At 46.5% G+C, this 18,726-nt stretch overlaps 1 protein-coding gene across 1 annotated transcript in view; it reads left to right on the top strand.

The window, feature by feature from the left end:
• The window catches only part of CDH26 (cadherin 26), a 51,219-nt gene extending 35,509 nt beyond the window's left edge, over positions 1-15,710 (top strand). Inside the window, exons 13-18 of the mRNA XM_058563406.1 lie at positions 18-148; positions 3,022-3,099; positions 4,789-4,857; positions 6,230-6,286; positions 9,622-9,696; positions 13,599-15,710. Coding sequence (XP_058419389.1) covers positions 18-148; positions 3,022-3,099; positions 4,789-4,857; positions 6,230-6,286; positions 9,622-9,696; positions 13,599-13,802 — 614 coding nt within the window. The 3' untranslated portion in view covers positions 13,803-15,710. The remainder of the gene's footprint in view (positions 1-17; positions 149-3,021; positions 3,100-4,788; positions 4,858-6,229; positions 6,287-9,621; positions 9,697-13,598) is intronic.
• The last annotated feature ends 3,016 nt before the right edge of the window (positions 15,711-18,726 follow it).

The raw sequence follows: 18,726 nt of genomic DNA, 5'->3' as shown, positions 1-18,726 counted from the left end.
CCTTTGTCTCCTCACAGTGGCTCTGCTTTTCCTGCTGCGATGCTATTTTGTGTCTGAAGCAGAGAGGCACAGATGCTCTATCCCATCTGAGGACGGCCACCAGACCTTGATGACATATAACGATGAGAGCAAAGCCATTTCTCCCCAGGTAGTGGAACACAATGCTTCATGTTTCATGACAGTGACGTCAATGATACATGTGCATATTTGTTTTCCTTCATTGTGTCCCCTCTCATTCCTTTACTCTCACTCATATCTGAGTAGAAAATGGGTAAAAATTCCTGCGAAAGTTGTCCAACTCAACTAAATTTATTTATTGTTTTACGTCAGTGGTTCTCAACTGGGGGCGATTTTGCCCGTCAGGGGACATGTAGCAATGTCTGGAGACAATTTTGATTGTCACCACTCGGTGGGAATATGGTGAGGGGATGATGATGCTTTTGGCATCTGGTGAGTAGAGGCCGGGGATGAGGCTAAACCTCTTGCAGTGCCCAGGACAGCCCCACCACAGAGAAGTGTCTAGCTCAAAGTGTCAGCAGTGCCAGGGTTGAGAAACCTTGTTTAGGGGAAAAATGATTTTTGCTAGGTGGCATTTCTCTAAACGGAAAGTGTGTATTCTCGCTAGTCAAATGAGTCCATGCTGGCTTCTTGGCCGTGGCCTGGGTGGAGTGAGGCAGAACCCGCCCCTCCACCTTTGCCACCAGAGGCTGGCCTTGCAGGGACAAGACCTGGGCTTTGCGTATTATTAGCTTCATCGTAGTGAGCAAGTCATTTAACCCCACATCCTCATCTGTGGACTAGGGATGATAAAATCAACCTCACAGATTGTGGATCAAAGACGACGAAGCCTATGAAGGCAGCTCACATTTCCTTCGACACGAGGTAATCAGCCAGTAACTGCTGCTTTTTCAAACCTGCTGCTTCTGACCCTGGCCCTGCCTTAGCTCAGTCATCCTCATAGCAACCCTGGGCTAGGGTTAGCAGGGCCAAGGGATGGAAGCATTATGAGCTCTCCTGTCTGTCTTCACCCAGAACTAAGGGTGGTTGATCCAAAAATGAAAGCCAAAGAAATGACAAAAGGAAACACCAGGTTTTGTGCACAGAGGATTCAGCTTGCCTCATCTGTTGTCTTAGACCCTCCACTGACAGTTTTCTCCTGGAAGGAAGAGACTTATTGCACCAAGTGAGATGCTTTAGGGAGAAGATGGTCCGGTTAAGTTTGGTATTATGCTCAAGTAAACAGGGAGATACTCTAAAAAATGATTGGTGGTTGGAGAAACCGGCGGTTGACCAAGACTCCTAGGATTCTTCCCACATTGTCTCTTCCCTACTGATGTGAAGGAAGAGGGAATTAACAGCCTTAGGTCATGTTGTAGATGTACATGCCTGTACGACCACACAGGCCTGCTCTGAGCCCCTCCTGGGTGGGAATGAGAAGGCAGGATGGTCCAAACTATCTAGACAGCTGGATCCCCGGAAGGAATCCCCTCGCCCCAGCCATGAGAGCAGCAGCTGGCTGTTTTGATTTGTTTGTGTAATTTTAAAAGAAAGCCATCTTGACAAACGACAGTGTTTTGTGTAACAGATAGAATCCCTGGCCTTAGGCAGTTCCTCTCTGCTCAAATGCTCAACCGTCCAGGAAAACAGGAACAGCTCCTAGGCCCAGAGGCTGTGCTTAGCTTCCACCTTGGTGGGCTGGGGCTGAGGTTAGCAAGCTTGGAGGAGACCAGTGGGGAAGGCGCCTCCCCAGGCTCTGGCTGCAGGCACAGCCAGGGTAGAAGAGGTGGTGCTGGGGCCCCGGTGCTGTTCTTGCTGGCCTGGCCGGCAGCTCAGCGCTTGTCTCTCGGGAGGGAGGAAGCAGCTGCAGAAGCAGAGTGTGTGGAAGGGAAGATTGGTCATTGCAGGGCTGAGGCCAGGTAGGTTGGAGGGGATCTGGTGGCAAGATGGCAGTGGTCAAGGACCAGCTGTGAGAGGGACGAGAGCCCCATCCAGGACAAGGGGTCACTGTCCTCTTCTTGTACTTCAAGATGTCCTTCTCCTCATCTCCCACTTGCATCTCAGGACATACCCCCATTTCTGCCACAGTATCTTTAGGGCTCTGAGAACCGGGATCCAAAAACCTGGGTTTAGATTCCAAAACTGTGGTTTATCAGACACATAATCTAACTGAACTTTGGCTTTCAAATATAAAGTGAGATTAATAATGTTCTCTCTCTTAGGTTTATTGAACAATTCAATCAAATAACACATATAAAGTTTTTAACACAGGCTAGGGCATTGGCAGGCATGCGATAAACAGTGGCTGCCAATGTTAGTATTAGTAACAGTAATTACTAATTATGTCTTTGTAGCCATTGGTAAATAATGCCATCTCAAAGTGCATACACTTCTCCGTCCATCTGTCTCACACGAATGTACCAGCCTACAAACCTGCACACACTCACCGGGGACATTCTGTGCTCTTGGGAAGACTCCCTTCACCCAAGATGCCGTGGTTGATTCCACCTGCCTTGTCATATGCTGCTGCTTTCCACTCAAGATGGTTTACAGGATTGCATAGATGCCTCCCATCTCCATGGGAAAGCTGGTGTGCCCTTAGCCAACAGAAACCCAGCACCTGTCAACATTTGAGTCCCTCAGTGAATATTTGTTGAATGAGGAATGAATGAGACAGTGCACACAGCACTGCCAACCTCGGTGACACCAAGAGCCTTCATTTCGAGCCTTAGAAGAGGGCGAGCTTCTAGATTCGGAGGCCTATTGAAATGAGGGTCTTTTACCACCACTTGACACAAAACGCTGAACAACAAGAAACTCAGCTTCCTGACCAGCAATTACAAAACCATCCCCTCCCCAAATGAGTTGTCTAGGTTTCTAGGATAGGCATCTTTTCTAGAGTCTGGGTGATTTCTGTGATGACATAGATACAACGGGTTTGAGATGTTACTCCTTGCTCTCTGCTTCTATTTCTGCCATCTGTAACTTCAGCCCCTGTCGTATTTCTTTCCCCGGGTTCCACAGGGAACGTCAGATGTAGGGGATCAGATGACAGCCCTGTCGATCAACACAACCGAGGCAGGCGCCACGCTGGGTGCTAAGGTAACCCTCAACATATTTGCTGCTTGGGTTTAATCACAGAGGTGGCTTTGCTGGTGGCTTCCATGGCAGGGAACACCCTGGCTGCTCCCCAGACCCACATCCTAGTGATGTGCCTTTGTAAGCCCCCTCCACACCTCCCTCCACCCCGGCCCCACCTGCAAAGCCCCCATGATTCCACTCAACCTAACACACCCTCGCCTCTCAGGGCAACAATGTCACGTGACTCAGCGCCCACATTTCAGTCTGTCCAGTACCACCTTCATGACTTTTTGCTGTATGCATACGCCACTAGTACTAGTGTACTTTTAAAATATTTTTTTCTTTAAATGGATTCACGTCCAAACTAAGCACATTTCTTTAAATAGGAAATTTTATATTTCGATTGTAAATGAAAAACCACTTGTACTTGTGTAAAGAGCAGATATGGAAAACAGACAGAATAGAAATAGAACCCAATAATTCTAGGTGGCAAGTGCTGCCTGCCTCTCTCTCTGTGACAAGGGAGAAGTATCAAAACCATGCTGGCACCAGACAGAGGCTTTCTCCTTGTCAGTAGGAGTATGGAAGACAAATTAGAAGGGGAATAATTTTCTCACAATTATTGTGCAATTCAATGTCATTTAAAACCCTGTTGCCAAACTGGCTAAATCTTCCTGTCTTTAAGTGGTAGGTTTTCCCCACTTAGGAAAACAGCAAGTTAATCCAGGGCTGCCATAAATTATTGAGCAGGTGCCTGGCTGGGGGTGAGCAAGGCCAGGTCCAGTGGGCATTCTGTCCACCAATCCATGCTGCTGGGGGACGGGCTGCCCTTTCAATTTGCACACAGACGGTATGTAGGCTGATGGTGGCCTTCTCTTTCCTTCCTCCTTTACTGGTCTATAAGCTTCTGGAGGCCAGAAGCATTGCTCCAGATAAGCACAGTAATAGCTCTGACTTACTGACCATGGCCTGGGGTATGGCGTATACACTCTGCAAGCACAATCCCACTGAATTTTCACCAGAACCCGTGGGGGAGGATATCTTGTTTCCCCATTTACAGGAGAGGAAACCAAGGCCTGCAGCTTCTATTTCTTGGTGTCTCTCTCAGTTCCTTCACGGTATCCTGCAAATAGTAATTGCACCTGTGGGGGCTGGTTAAATAAACTGCCATTCACACACCTTCCCTAAGTTAAGTCATCACTTAGGATTTATTGGGTAACCCGCTATTTTAAAATCTGCTGCAAGGCATGAACTGTCTCAAATAAAACCATTGCTAAGGTCCATTGCTGCTTTATTTTCTTTGAAATTTTATTTCATTTTTGAAGGGCCCATATTAAGATAATAGACAGCCAAAGGAGAAATTGCCCAGAATCCCACCCCTAAATCTACGCAGTTTCGTTTGTCTGTGTCACCTCTAGATCTTGCCTATGTGCATGTTCAGTGTCTGGGTATCTGTAATATTATCGATAGAATGTTATAATCCACATCTTCAGGTTGCGCTAGGCCACACAGTTCCATTTCGATACAGTCTTTTTTTTCTAGCATCTCTCCATCTTTCCTTTTCCACTCCCACTTTCCCTCCCCCTCATCATAGTGATAATTTTTATTTGCATATGAGCATATGAGCAAGCAAAGGACACACATACCTGCTTTGTTTTCAAGTGGAGGGAGACGCATTATCTTTTGAGTAAGTCAGCATTTTCCCTCTAGGATATGAATGATATGCCACCACCTCCAGCGAGTGCGTCAGACCAAGCACACTTTGTCCTGGGGACTCCGGTGAGTCACGGAAGTTCACTCCCTGCTGCAGTAACCTCAGTAATAATTGACAGTTGCTTCCCATGAGTGGCAGCCCGTCTAGAAGATTCTGTGATACTGGTGGAACAAACGCATCATCAATGAAAATCTTCTTCTCTATCTAGCTGTTGTTGTTATTATTTGATGAGTTGTTATTTGATAGTCCTGATCAAATATGACACTTTTTAGAACACTCACAAATAAATACCCTTTCTTGTGTCCACCTAAGGCACCAGAGATAATCTATGAGCTGAAGAGCGCGTGGCTTTGGCCCTGACCAAATTCCAGCCCAGCGACTCCTTCCCTCCTGCCCAGCTGTGCCCTGACTTCCTTCTGCAGCACGTCTTTACAGACTTTATGTACAAATTCTAGAACCATTGCTTTGCTTTTTAAAATGATTTTTCCGAAATAACTTTAGACTCACAAGAAGTTGTAAAAATAGTTCAGAGAGTTCCTGTGTACCCTTCACACAGCTTCCCCCGAGGATAACATCTTACATAACCATAGTACACTAGCAAAACCAGAAAACTGACTCTGGTGCAGCATTACTAATCCGGGTCTCTGAGGCGGACCTCATTGGACTTCCCTAGTGTAACTAGCTATTAGTTTAACAAAAAATTTACTTTTCTGATGAGAACTAAAAGAGATATTCAAGGTCCAAAGAGCCAAGGTTTTTATGATGGAAAGCTTCTAAAAAAGAATTCAAGATCCCTATAATTTCATTATCTTTTCTCAGGCTGCATTTGAGCTAAGACAAAAAGGTGCTGTTCTTTTTTGCACAAAGATGATGCCATGAGTCCACCCTTGAAAGGGCTTGTGTATTGATAGATACATCCCTCTGGTCCTGGTAGGGCCAGCCTCATGGGCACGGAACCTGGTCAGTTACACAGGGCCCTGCACAGAGGGCTGTGCTTAGTTTAATGATCTACTGTCACCGTCTTGAAATTCTTACTATTTGGACAAAGGGTCTCACATTTTCATTTTGCACTGAGTCTTGCAAATTTTGTAGATGGTCCTGGTTCCTAGTGGCCGATGTCCCTCATTCACAAATGTTGAGGCTGTGCCCATGGCCCAAAGTGAGTATCACTTGGCTTTTGTGGACCCAAGACAGGGCTTGAAAATCCCATATTCTCCTGCTCAATCCCCACAAAGCAACTATCAAGCTTGCCCACGGATTTTTGCTGTGAATATCTACACTGCTATCATTAGAATTATTATACCTTTAGTGCAGAAATAAAAAGCAATATGATTGCAAGAATTTCTAGTTATTTGCATCCCTGGGTGATTTATATGAAACCAATAAACTCTTCATCCTTTTTGCTTTATTTATTTTTTCATCCTTTTTAAATTTCAGGGTTATGGTGCGCTTTTTGAGCCAAGAGGTGTGAGGAACAAGTACTCCACTGCCGTCGTAAGTACAGATGGAGATGTTACCATGAGAGTGACCTCACTGTCTTAGCTGTGGAGAGCCCGGACAGCTGGAAGTTTGGAAGGGAGGAGGTGGTAAAAAATGTACTGAACATCCAAATAAACTAAAAGGAAAAATGAATATGGAAAACAATAAGTAATTCAAGTATAAACATCTAGACTTGAAAGTGTGAGTTTTTCAGTCCCTGGAAAATTTCTTTTGCTGCTGAGTTGCTAAGAAGTTGGTCAAGGTCTGAATAGTCTTCTGCTGCGATTCTTTATAGATTTCTAGAAGTTTTGAGCTAAGGGAGCCAGAGAGGCCAATCCAGCCCATTTTTTACCTAAACCTTTTTTTTTTTTTTTTTTGGTGAGGAAGATTGGCCCTGAGCTAACATGTGTGCCAGTCTTCCTCTATTTTATGTGGATCTCCCACCACAGCATGGCCCAACAACCGATGTGCAGGTCCATGCCCGGGATCCAAACCCACGAACCCCCGGCTGCCGAAGCGGAGCACGCAAACTTAACCACTATGCCACCAGGCCAGCCCTACCTAAACATTTTTAGCAGCAAAATCCTTCTTTTCAAGTGAGAGCCTACAAAGAATGCCATTATAAATAAACATATTAGAGTGGCTTTTTATCAGTACCAATTTTGAGTGCACTGACATTTATAACATATGGTCACCACCCCTTACCTGTGGTTTTGCTTTCCATGGTTTCAGTTACCTGTGGTCAACTGAGGCCCAAAAATATTAAATGGAAAATTCCAGAAATAAGCAGTTCGTAAGTTTTAAATTGTGAGCTGTTCTGAGTAGCGTTAGTCACTTAGTAGCTGTCCTTCCAGTACTGCAGTGCAGCCCTCATTCTACTTCATCATGGCCCCAAAGCGCAAAACTAGTGATGCTGGCAATTCGGAGATGCCAAAGAGAAGCCATAAAGTGCTTCCTTTAAGCGAAAAGGTGAAAGCTCTTGACTTAATAAGGAAAGAAAAACAATCATATGCAGAGGTTGTTAAGATCTGTAGTAACTTTTATTACAGTATATTGTTATAATTGTTCTATTTTATTATTAGTGATCATTGTTAATCTCTTCCTGCGCCTAATTTATAAATTAAACTTTATCTTAGGTATGTACGTACGGGAAAAACATAGTCTATACAGGGTTCAGGACCATCCGTGGTTTCAGGCACCCACTGGGGGTCTTGGAATGTATCCCCCACAGATAAGGGGGGACTACTGTATACTTACTACCAAAGAAATCAATAAAAATATTGATTCTGATGACAACAAAGAAATAGAAGTTGAATGTTGTAGATGAATTTTGCAAAATTATGTTATCCTAGCACCTAATTCATTGCCTCACATTGTTGTAAATTGGTTCTTAAAGTATCAAGAAAATTTCAATTTATGCCAGCAAGCAGTTTCAAATATTAAGTTTTTAGGTAGCTCAATTTATAATATCAGGATTCTCTTTGCTTATGCAAACAGACAAAAACTTCATTCAAGTTTCATAAGAGCAAATTTTGAAATTTTTGCTTTTATTTACATGTTGGGGGGACTCAATTAAAAAGATGTAAACCATTTCCCATTATATTATAAAAATAACATTAAATATTATTATTAAAGTAATTTGCAAATAAGTAAAATGAAATTCAAATACTCTCACTGAAGTATCTTTGAGGAGTCATAGGTCCTGGGGACACAGTCTGAAGCCAGTGCCTCAGTGCAGGGAGGCCTGGAGATGGGAAGTGGTGCTCTTGACACCTGCGGTGTGCCTTAGGACCTAAAGTTGGCTCCAGGCAAAATCCACCCTCGCCGCACACCCCTACCCCCACACCCCCACTTCCTGGAGGAGACTGTCTTCTGCCAGCCTGGGAAGGACCACCGAGTCTGACCAGCGAGCACCTGGCACAGGGGCCACATTGTAAGAAGGGCCTGCATCTCCAGGATCTTCCTCTGAGAAGCCGTGGGAGCCAAAACAGATGGCCGACTGAGGGCACAGCATCTCCAATCACACAGTCCCTGCATTGGGACCTGGGCAGCAGGTCCCCAGTCGTATTTGTAGTGGTCCAAACCTTGCTCCCTTTGGCTAAGTGTGTTTAGTTCAATTCACCTTGGTGTGATGTGGCAGATAGGCAGATAGATATGTGTATAGATAGGTGTGTGTATGTATATGTATATATGTATATGTGTGTATATAGATATATAGCCTCAAGGACATGTAAAATTGTCCCAGACTTTATAATTTTTTACATATGTCTTTGGGACTGCAGTAATCCCTAAACCCAGGGAGGATCAGAAGTCACTTCAGCCATAAAAGCCACCAGTGTTTTAAAACACAAACGTTACCATCTCGCTCTCCAGTTTAAACCTTCCCAACAGCTTGCGATAGCACTGGGGATAAAGTCTGCAGCCCTAAGGCCTGTGAGGTCCTCTGTCATCTGGCCTCTGCTCACCTCTGGCCTCCCCCTCCCTCTCCAGGCTCTAGCCAGGCTGGAACACGTCGAGCTCCCTTCCAGGTGCATGCCTTTGCTGGTCTTTCTACCTGGAAAGCCCCCTCGTCCGTGGCCCTTCTGCTCCCTTCCCATGTTCCTCCTCTCCCTGAGAGGCCTCCCTGGCCCCCACTAAGTGAGGTCTCTCTTCCACATCCCTCGCTCATCACTCTCATTTCTCCTCGCCCCTGGGTGCTGGCCCTGCACCTGCGTGAGTCCGGGAGTGAGGCCGCCTTACGTTCTGTGCCGGGGGCGCCTTGCTTGCCTCACCCAGTGTGGCCCTGACTTACATGATTCAGTTGTGGGATTCGTGGGCTCCCTGGTGGCCACCCCACACGGTAGACACCGAGTCCATTTCCTCACCGCTGTACCCCTACTCATTAGCCAGTATCCAGAGACCCAGATCCATGACCACCCGCTGAGTGAATGAGTGAAGGGCAGCAGGCCCACCGCTGAGCATGAGGTGCAGCTGACTCTGTGCGAGGTTAGGAGGCAGAGCAATTAACACCACGGGAAGAGATGCAGGCAGGGGAGCACAAGGCACAGAGGAGGCTGCCAGCGGCCAGCAACCACGCCCTAGCTCCCGGCTGCTGGCTGGGCTTGCTCCGGCTTCCTTCTTCCCGGGCAGCTGAGGTGTGACCTTGCTGGGCCTCCCCTCTCTCCCACCACACAAACAGGTGACGCCTGAGCAAACTGCCCTTGGCCCGACTCACCCTCAATGAAAGCTGTGACAGCTCTCCCTCTGGGGGGTGGCCCTCCATCTGTGCTGGGCGGCAGACACCACCGACTCAGGAGAGCCGTGAGGAGGGCTCCTCAGTGGTGTGAGGACTCTGCTTGCTTGTTTCACAGGTATACCTGGATCCCATGGTGCCCAGACGACCCCTGGAAGTGAGGGCAGGAACGATGGCAGAGACCCTGAGTCAGGTAGGAAGGCCTCCCTGTGTCAGGTGCGCCAGCTGTGGGTTGAGCTTCCCCACCTGAGCCCAGGCTTGACCTGGGGACCCTTCCTCCTAAATTGCTGTATCAGTCAGCTCGGCTGCAGTAACAAAAGATCACAGACTGGGGGGCTGAAACAATGGATATTGATTTCTCACAGTTCCGGAGGCTAGAGGTCTAAGATCAGGGAGCCAGCGTGGTCGGGTTCTGGTAAGGACTCTCTTCCTGGTTTGCAGACAGCTGCCTTCTTGATGTGTTCTCACGGGGAAGAAAGAGAGAGCAAGTTCTCTGGTGTGTCTTCTCATAAGGGCATTAATCCCATCATAAAGGCCCTACCTCATCCAACCCTAATCATCTCCCAGTGGCCCCATCTCCAAATACATCATGTTGGGGCTTAGGGGTTCGACATAGGAGTTTGGGGGAGACGGCACAACTCAGTCCATAGCAAGCACTTGCATGGGAATCCTCATTCCAGGGGCTGTTTCTGCAGAACACGACCTAAGACAAGAGGGAGTGGTCTCTTTCTGTGAAATTATGAGAGATGTGGGTTGACTACGCTGAAGGGGATTATTGGACAGTAACATCAGATATCTCCTGGAAGGGCCCCTCAACACAGCCACCATGTATTCTTGGGAGGATTAGAAAGGTGATTTGGGAGTTGGGCAAACCCATGGGGGGTTTAAGTGGAAGGAGCCAGAGCAGTCCACACATCGTGCCGTGGAGGGGCGAGCTCTGTGCACCCCCACTCAGGGAGCGATGCACGCAGAAGCTGCAGATGCCGCTTCTGATGTGAAGGAACCTCATATGTTGCAGGAAAGTTGGGGCTCAGACCTGTGAAATAATAAGCGCAAAGGAGTATACATATCAGTGCTAGGTGGGCTCCGTCTGCCAAGACTTATCTTATTTGGCAAACAGGCGTATAATAACCACTGTGTGCCACACTCTGTCCTAAGGGATTGGAAGGTATTAACTCACTCAGTCCTTGCATCCACCCACTGGGGCTGGTTCTATTATCTTCCTTATTATAAAATGAGGAAACCCAGGGACAAAGAAATTGTGACTCGTCCAAGGTCACAGCTGTAGAAAGTAGTAGAACTGAGTTCAAGCACAGGCAGCTGGGCTCCAAGGTCTGGGCGCTTGGGGACGTCAGAATCACTTGGGGAGCTTGTTGAAAAGCACCAATCCCCAGGCCCCAAGCCTGCAGATCTTGCTCTAGTGGGTCTGGGTGCTCATCAGAGCCTCCTGTGGCCCCATTTGTGAAACCCGGTGACACGCCTGGGCGACCCCTCCTCTGGCTGTCAGAGTGGATGACAGACAGGGCCGCGGGCACTGCAGCCTGAGGAAGTGAGAACCAGACTGTGCAGGGTCTAGAGTCACTGCCTGGGGTCTCCTCTGTGCCAGCTCCCTTTGGGTCCTGTCGCAGTCCCCCAGGTGGGAGCTCCGTGCCTCAGTGAGGCCCAAAGGCCACCAGGGGCTTGGTCCCTCCTGAGCCCTGCAGGACGGACAATGCCTTGCGGCTGCTGCAAAAAACCACCATAGAGGTTTTCTGCAAGTCTAGAAGCTCCCCTACAACCAGACAATCCAGGCACCTATGGGAAGGGGCCACAAACCCTGCAGAGTCACGGCGGCTGCTAGACGCTCCATCATGCCCAACGGCTGGTAAGGAAGTCATGGAATGAGGCACGCAGAGAGAAGTGTCTGTCCATCTCTTCCTGAGCAGACTCTAGCCTCCATGGGGCCAATGCCATGTCATTACTGGTGCCTGACACGTGGTGGCTGAAGAATGAATGAATGAACAAACCATTCTTCACTCCAGCCAGATGAGGTAGACAGAGCAGAAAAGGAGGCTCAGGGAAGTTTCTCCAAGTGGCAAAGCTACGAGGATGCATAGCCAGGGCTGGGCACAGGTCACCCACTGCAAACCTGTCTGCCTGATCTTCGAGCAACGTCAGGGCCCCCGTTTCCCATCTGTAGAGGAGCACTGGAACAGCTCCACTACATATCAGGGGTGATGCTGTGCGCAGGCGGATGAAGTGGCTGCAGAAATATAGTCCATGGTTATTATCACATAGCATCTGACTCACCCATCCATATTCACATATGCACACCCCCCACCCCCCACATACAGCTGTGCCAAGTGGGCCGTGTGGACGGGGATGCAGGTCCCTGCCTGAAAGGACCAGCTGAGGACCATCCTCCTCTGTCCACCAGGCAGGCAGGCAGGCAGGCAGAATTTATTTAGTGCAAGCCTGGAGCTCTGTGCTTGGTGGTGTGAGAGGAGGAAAAAAACAGATTAGAAGGCCTAGCTCTTCCCCTTGTGGGCCTTCTAACTTAGTTGGGGGTTTATGATGAATTATTGATCTTATGAGGCCTCTAAAATTGCTGAATCAGGATGCAGAAACCCACTGCTGTGCTGTCAGCCTCGGGAGTTTTGAAGTTGAACCTCCACAGCACAGACTCCACTCCACTGTTGGGCTCTGCATGCCACGTCCGTCATTAATTATCTATTCAGCCTCACTGAAGGGACGTGACCAGACTCATAACATCTTGGCCAGAGCTGTGTATTCATTTGTTAGCTGGCAGAGCTTCCTTTCCTCCCCCACCCCGCCCCCGTGGTATATGGCCACAGTGACCACTGTCCCTGAATCAGTGGACCCGGGCACTGGGCGGGTGTATGGGTGAGCATTCCCACACTTACCTGTGGGCACCAGTAGACACAGGGCTGGGAGACAGTGTTTCCTGATAAATGGAGAGCCTAGGAAGGGCTCCTTCGAGACAGATGAAGTTGGAGACAGCTGTCTGCTGGGGTCGGGGGGAGGCCATGGCTGAGAGCTTGGGGATGTGGGTGGTCTCCAGGGCTTCTCAGCTTCTTCTTTCGGGCCTTCCCTTCACCTCCTGCTTCCTTGGGCTCTGAGACATTTGATTCTCAATGTCTTCATGCCCTAGCTCATCCTCTCAGGAACTCTGTTAGCTAGTGACAGGTTAGAAGACTCTTGCTAAACCCATCCCCACCTAGGTTGATGTAACTGGCTCAGATTTCCAACAGCACCCTCCTAGAGGTATTTGAGGGTAAATATGCAAAAGCCCTTTAACCTCATCCATCCATCCATTTATCCATCCATCCATTCATCCATCCATCCATCCATGCATCCATGCATCCACCCACCCACCCACCCATCCATCCACCCATCCATCTATCCATCCATCCATCCATCCATCCATCCATCCATCCATCCATCCATGCATCCATCCATGCATTCACCCATGCATCCATCCATTCATCCATGCATCCATCCATCCATGCATCCATCCACGCATCCACGCATCCACGCATCCATCCATCCATCCATCCATCCATCCATCCATCCATCCATCCATCCAACCAACATTTATTGAGTTCCTCAGGCCAGAAAAGGCTTCAGAGAGATGACCTGGGCCCTGAAGGATGAGCTGGAGCTTGCTGAGTGGAGGTTGGCAGGTGGGGACAGTCATTCAAGAAGAGGACAGCAGGTGCAAGGACCAAGAGGGGAGATATCAGGGCACAGGTGGTGGAAGGGTTAACCCCAAAGAATGAATTGTAAGAGGCTGAGATCGGGGTGACAAGTCTTCTTAAGGGGCTCCCGTCACACCACCTAGGACATGTACCGCCATAATTGTCATAGTTCCCTCTCAGAAATTAGCTGAAAAGTATGAAGGTGGTATCTTTCCCTTCAGCTGGGATGCTGTTTCTCAGTCTGTAGAAACTTCTGCTGCAGCCGGGGACAAAGGGCCTGCTGCCGTTAATATTGCATGGAGGCGTCCTTCAAATGGATCCTGGAGAAAACTGACCATGTATCGAAGAACCTGGCATTTACCTTCTCTTTACCTTCTCTTACCTGGCTTTTCTCCAGAAGCTCTGTGGTGTTGACGTGCTGGAAGATGATACTGGCTACCCGCCTCTCATCTACGCTGAGGAGGGAGAGTGTGAAATAGCCGAAACCCTCAGTTCTCTGACCTTCTCGGAACAGGAGCTGCCGTCTGACTTGCTGGACTCTTTGGGTTCAAAGGCTGCTCCCCTTCAAGAAATATATTCCAAGTCAGGTGTTCCTTCCTAAGAAATGCATATTTTGGAGAAGTGGACTAATTCATGGAGGGGAATCACTATTCAAGGGCTTTGTTTTTTTTTTCCTTTTTTAAAGAAATTACCTCCTAGGGGCTGGCCCGGAGGTGTAGCGGTTAAGTTCGTGTGCTTTGCTTCTGCGGCCTGGGGTTCACTGCTTGTCAAGCCATGCTGTGGCCGCGTCCCGTATAAAGTAGAGGAAGATGAGCATGGGTGTTAGCTCAGGATTAATCTTCCTCAGCAAAAAGAGGAGGATTGTCATCAGATGTTAGCTCAGGGCTAATCTTCCTCACACACACACACAAAATTACCACCTAGTCCTAGGATGAGGATAAGGTATGAGTTTGGATCAAATGCTTTGGTATTCTCAGACCAGACATTTCGAACCAAAGCAAAATAGCAGGTTACACAAATTTTAAATTTTGACTTATCAGATAGATTTTCTAGAGAAACGTGAATTTAAATGTGTAATTCCTTGCTTCCATTAGCAGCCCAGCTCTGAGGTTAATGAAAATACAATCCATAGATTACCCAGCAATTTGGCAACAATAGGTAATATTGGGGAAAAATGAAAATAGATTTTTTTAGTGATTATTTACATTTCTATAATTATGATTCTGCTTCAGTTTAAGTGAAGAAACAGGTAAATAGGGAAATGTTTTCTAAAACATTTGTGATCAGTATCTAAAAAAATAAATATCGATCCTGTTTCACTTTTTGAGTGGATAAATAAATAATGTTATCATGAGAGACATGATTAGGATTAAAATTTTGTAAGCAGTGCATACTTAAAAAAATGAACGGACATAATTTAACTTGCGTGTATTATGTAAGTAAAAGAATTTACTAGCCTTTGAATGAATAAGTTCCCCTTAGATTTTATCTTTAAACAAAACCACAAACTTTAATTGATTTTTTATTTGTCCACTTATTGCTAGTGTAAGTGTGGGAGAGGGGTTAGTTTCTTTTACAAATCTTAAAAACATTTAAATAGTAGGACATGTGTCCTCTAAATACTTTTCTTGTCTGAGTAATAGATAAGAGACTGGCTCAGGAAAATTTTAAGTGCTATCAGGATACTTTAATGTATATATTGGATATCTATAAGTCTACATCCAAATTCTAAAAAGTTTATATAACAAATGAGCATAACTTTTGTGAATGCCCTCTTATGCCCTGGGATAAATCAGGAGAAACACACATTTGCTGTCGAATCAGTGAAGTATTATACTAAACAGTAAGTTTTAGCTGACTCAGGGTTCAAACTTTCCTCTTCTTTCTGAAGAAGCTGTGCAAATATTTGCTGTAAAGAGATCTCAAGTGTTTGGACATAGTTACTTCACTCATCCTCGAGTGCTTTGGGTGACTGAAAAAGAAGAAAGACCATCTCCAAAGCATTGGAATGTCAGTCTGACACGTGAATGTGTAGAAGAGCTGTGCTCGTGCTGGCATGATTCAGAGGAGAGTCTAGGACCTTTTCTGGGTAATTCAGGATAAAAGTAATTTTTTAGAAAAGAATACTTTTTGAGTCTGAATTGTTGGCATGAGTCAGGAGGTGGTCAATAGACCATCCCGACTCTGAGGCAAGGGTCAGAAAACCACGGCCATGGGGCAGATGTGGCCCACCATCTGTTTTTGTAAATAAAGTTTTATTGGCGCACAGCCAGGCTCGTACATTGTTTATGTGCTGTCTACCACAGCTTTGTGCTGCCACGGCAGAGCTGAGTAGTCAGGACGTATTTACTTGCCAGCCCTTTACAGAAAAAGGGTGCTGATCCCTTGTTTAAAGCATTCTTTTTGGAAACTCCACATTGTATCAAACATGTGAAGATATATCCACCCCCTGTGTGAGAAACAAACACATACAAATTTTGAAAGATTTTAAATAAATTTCTTTTGGCTATGGGTAACTCATTTCATTTACTACAGGTTATGAAATCTCAGCAGTTGTGCAGATTTGTGAATTCTTGCATTACGAGACTCTCTCCAGCTAACTGTTTTCAAAAGTAATACTATATTCATAAAAAATTCATAAACGCCAAATTAGCAGTTAACGAGGAGAACAAAATGTTACATTTTGTAGATACTTAATTAGACATTTATTAATTTAGATTTTGCTGTTTCCTTTGTGCATTTTGAAGCCAATATATATATTTTTCAGTGACTATTTTCATAGGTCTCAGGCCTTCAGGGTTTAGTGTCCAGTGGAGAAAATAGCCCTGTTGGCATGTTTATGAAGCACACCTGGCAGAGGATACATCAGCCTTTCCCTTCAGATGCTAGTGTATATTATATGTTATCACCTTCCCCACCTGATGCCTGCAGGGAACGCTCATGGACGCTGGCTGGCTCTTCCTACAAGTTCATTCTCAAGTCTCTCTACATGCTTAAAAAGATTTCCATTAGAAATGTCAGCATCAGGAGGTTTTGGTGAAAATGTTAGCCTCCAGTGGAATTTATGTATACACGTGACCTAAACCAAGTCTTACTAATGGCAATGAAGAAGGCAATAAAACAGAAACCGTAAATATTTTTGGGAAAATGTGATTTTTTAAAGAACATTAGCCTCCAAATTACTTAGCGGTCCAAAAATATCCACAGTCTCGTAAGTTAAATATTTATTTTGCATTTCATCAATTTTGGTTTTCCATTTGCGTTAACAATCTCATTGGTTTTATGGAGCTCTTCATCAGAGGTGTTTATTTTGCTTACTTTTATGATTTACTGACCGCAGAAGCTACCTCACTTGTTAAAACTTTCCCAAATGGAACACTGACCCGGGAAACCTCATTTTATGTGCCTGTGAAGCTGGTGTAGCAGCAGTCCCCTCAAAGACGACAGGTGGGCAGAAGACTGCAGACCTCCTCTAGTCATTCTCCTCTGAAATGTGTGTAGGAGGCCAAACAAATCTGCCATAAAGAAGGAGGAGGAGGATAAAGAATTCTCAAGCTATAAAAACAGGGAAAAACACAGTCCTTTCACTTTTCCCAGCACAATGACACTGTTACTGAAATCTGACACAAGCATGAGGCTGCAGTGACTGCTAATTGCCTCAATATGTGTTGCTTCTCCTTCCTCAATAAAGAACCCTGAATTTTCAGCCATCCAAGATGGGAGTGACATTTCCCATCCTCCCTTGCAACCAGGTATGGCCATGTGACTAAGTTCTGGCCAATGGAAGGCAATTTCCAGGAGGTGTCCTTGAAGGGTGGAGATGTGTCTCTCTCTTCCCCCTCTTCTTCTTCTTCAACCGGCTGGAATGAGAATATAATGGCTGGCACTGGGGCAGCCATCCTGGACATTGCCATTAGAGCTGATGCATGGTGCATCGACAGGATAGAAGGCATGTAGGTCTCTGACACCATGGAGCCCCAGTGGACCACCTTACTCAGGGCTCAAAATAAGGGAGAATTAGATATATCTTGCTTAAGCCACTGCTATTTCGAATTTTCTGTCACTCACGGGTAAATCTAATCTTAAACAAAATATAGAACCAAGAGAGGCAAGGTGCAAGCAGCAGAACTGAAATATGTGGCATTGACTTAATGCATGTGGTCAGGTGGCGGGCGCTCAAATATTGTGGGTTGGAGGACTGGTGACCCTTATCATGCAGAAACAAAGCATTTGGTAGCAACTGTCTCCTGGTGTTTTTTGAAAAGCAGCCCATGTTCTGAGCAAGAATTGAAGTAGGAAATGATAGGAGAAATTGATAATGTAGAAATGCATCAGCTGCTTTTCACTGCTTTTAGCCAAGCCCTACGAGAGAGATGGACTTAGGCTACTGCCGGCCAGTGTGGGAGCAGGAATGAAAGGGAGCACAGCTGTGCTAATGGAGACACCCTCTGGCTGCGGTCTCCAATCTAAGTTGACCAAGAGCTTGGTAATTCAGAACCTTGCAGGGTTGAAAACAGCAACTGCTGTGTCTCTCAAAAGATATCAGTTATTGGAGTAGTTTTGTGCAAAGCAGCACACTTAGCAGAAAATAAAACTAGTACCCCATCCTACCAATTTGTGAATCATGTGTCAAAAGTCTTTTGAAGAATGTTGCCTTCCACCCAAGCCCATTGCTTAGATGGCTCAAGGTGGGTGGGCGCCATTATGCTGAGAGACTGGAGACCTCGGCCGAGCATGGAGGCCAACAAGCAAAGGCCAGACTCTTCAGGGTAATAGACTATGCCTTGACAGATGGAGCTGACTGGAAACAAATACACCAGAAGTCTTTCCATGTTTGAAAAAAATGGTTTGCCAAAGAAACCACAGCCTGGTCTGAAAAAGCCTGGGATTGTTCAACCCCAAAGCAATCCTTGGAACCACCAACCTGAGAACCAAGAAGCAAACTGTGAAACCAGCAGCCTCCAGGAAGGGCGTGCCTTCCAATACCCGCGTCTGTCAGGTGTGGCAGGGGAGATAATAGCAAGGACGCAAGGTAGGGGCCACGGGGGGCGATGCTGCAGAGGGAGCCTTCACTGGTCCTGCCTCCCAGGATTTGCTCATGTGTATGGACCAATGATGGTTGTGTTTATCAGTTTACTTTTTTCCATATGGGAGTTTTTATTGCAGGCATCCTGTTCTTACTCATCTACCTTATGTTGGTGTATTGGGGATCGGGAACTTATTATTTAGTTTGTACGTTGTCAAACCATGAAGAGCCTCATCCATAACTGATGGAGAGAACTGTGCTTTACTCTGGGATCCTGGGTTTTGAGCCAGATGCAGTAATTGGCTGGGGCTTTGCAGTTGTATCCTTGGGGGTAGGGGGCAGGGGGCAGGGGGCAGTGGTTCCATGTGTGAGAAGAAGGACGTGCATGGACATGAGGGTGGCCAAAGGGTGGACAGCAGCAGAGACTACTATCTCCCTTGCCCCCATTGTCCCTTCTTTGCTTCTTCCTAAGAAATAGAATCCCTGAGTTTTGGCTAGG

This window comes from Diceros bicornis, chromosome 19, assembly GCF_020826845.1.
Source record: "Diceros bicornis minor isolate mBicDic1 chromosome 19, mDicBic1.mat.cur, whole genome shotgun sequence".
In the NCBI taxonomy this organism is placed as follows: Eukaryota; Metazoa; Chordata; class Mammalia; order Perissodactyla; family Rhinocerotidae; genus Diceros; species Diceros bicornis.
This window is presented reverse-complemented; position numbering and strand designations above follow the sequence as displayed.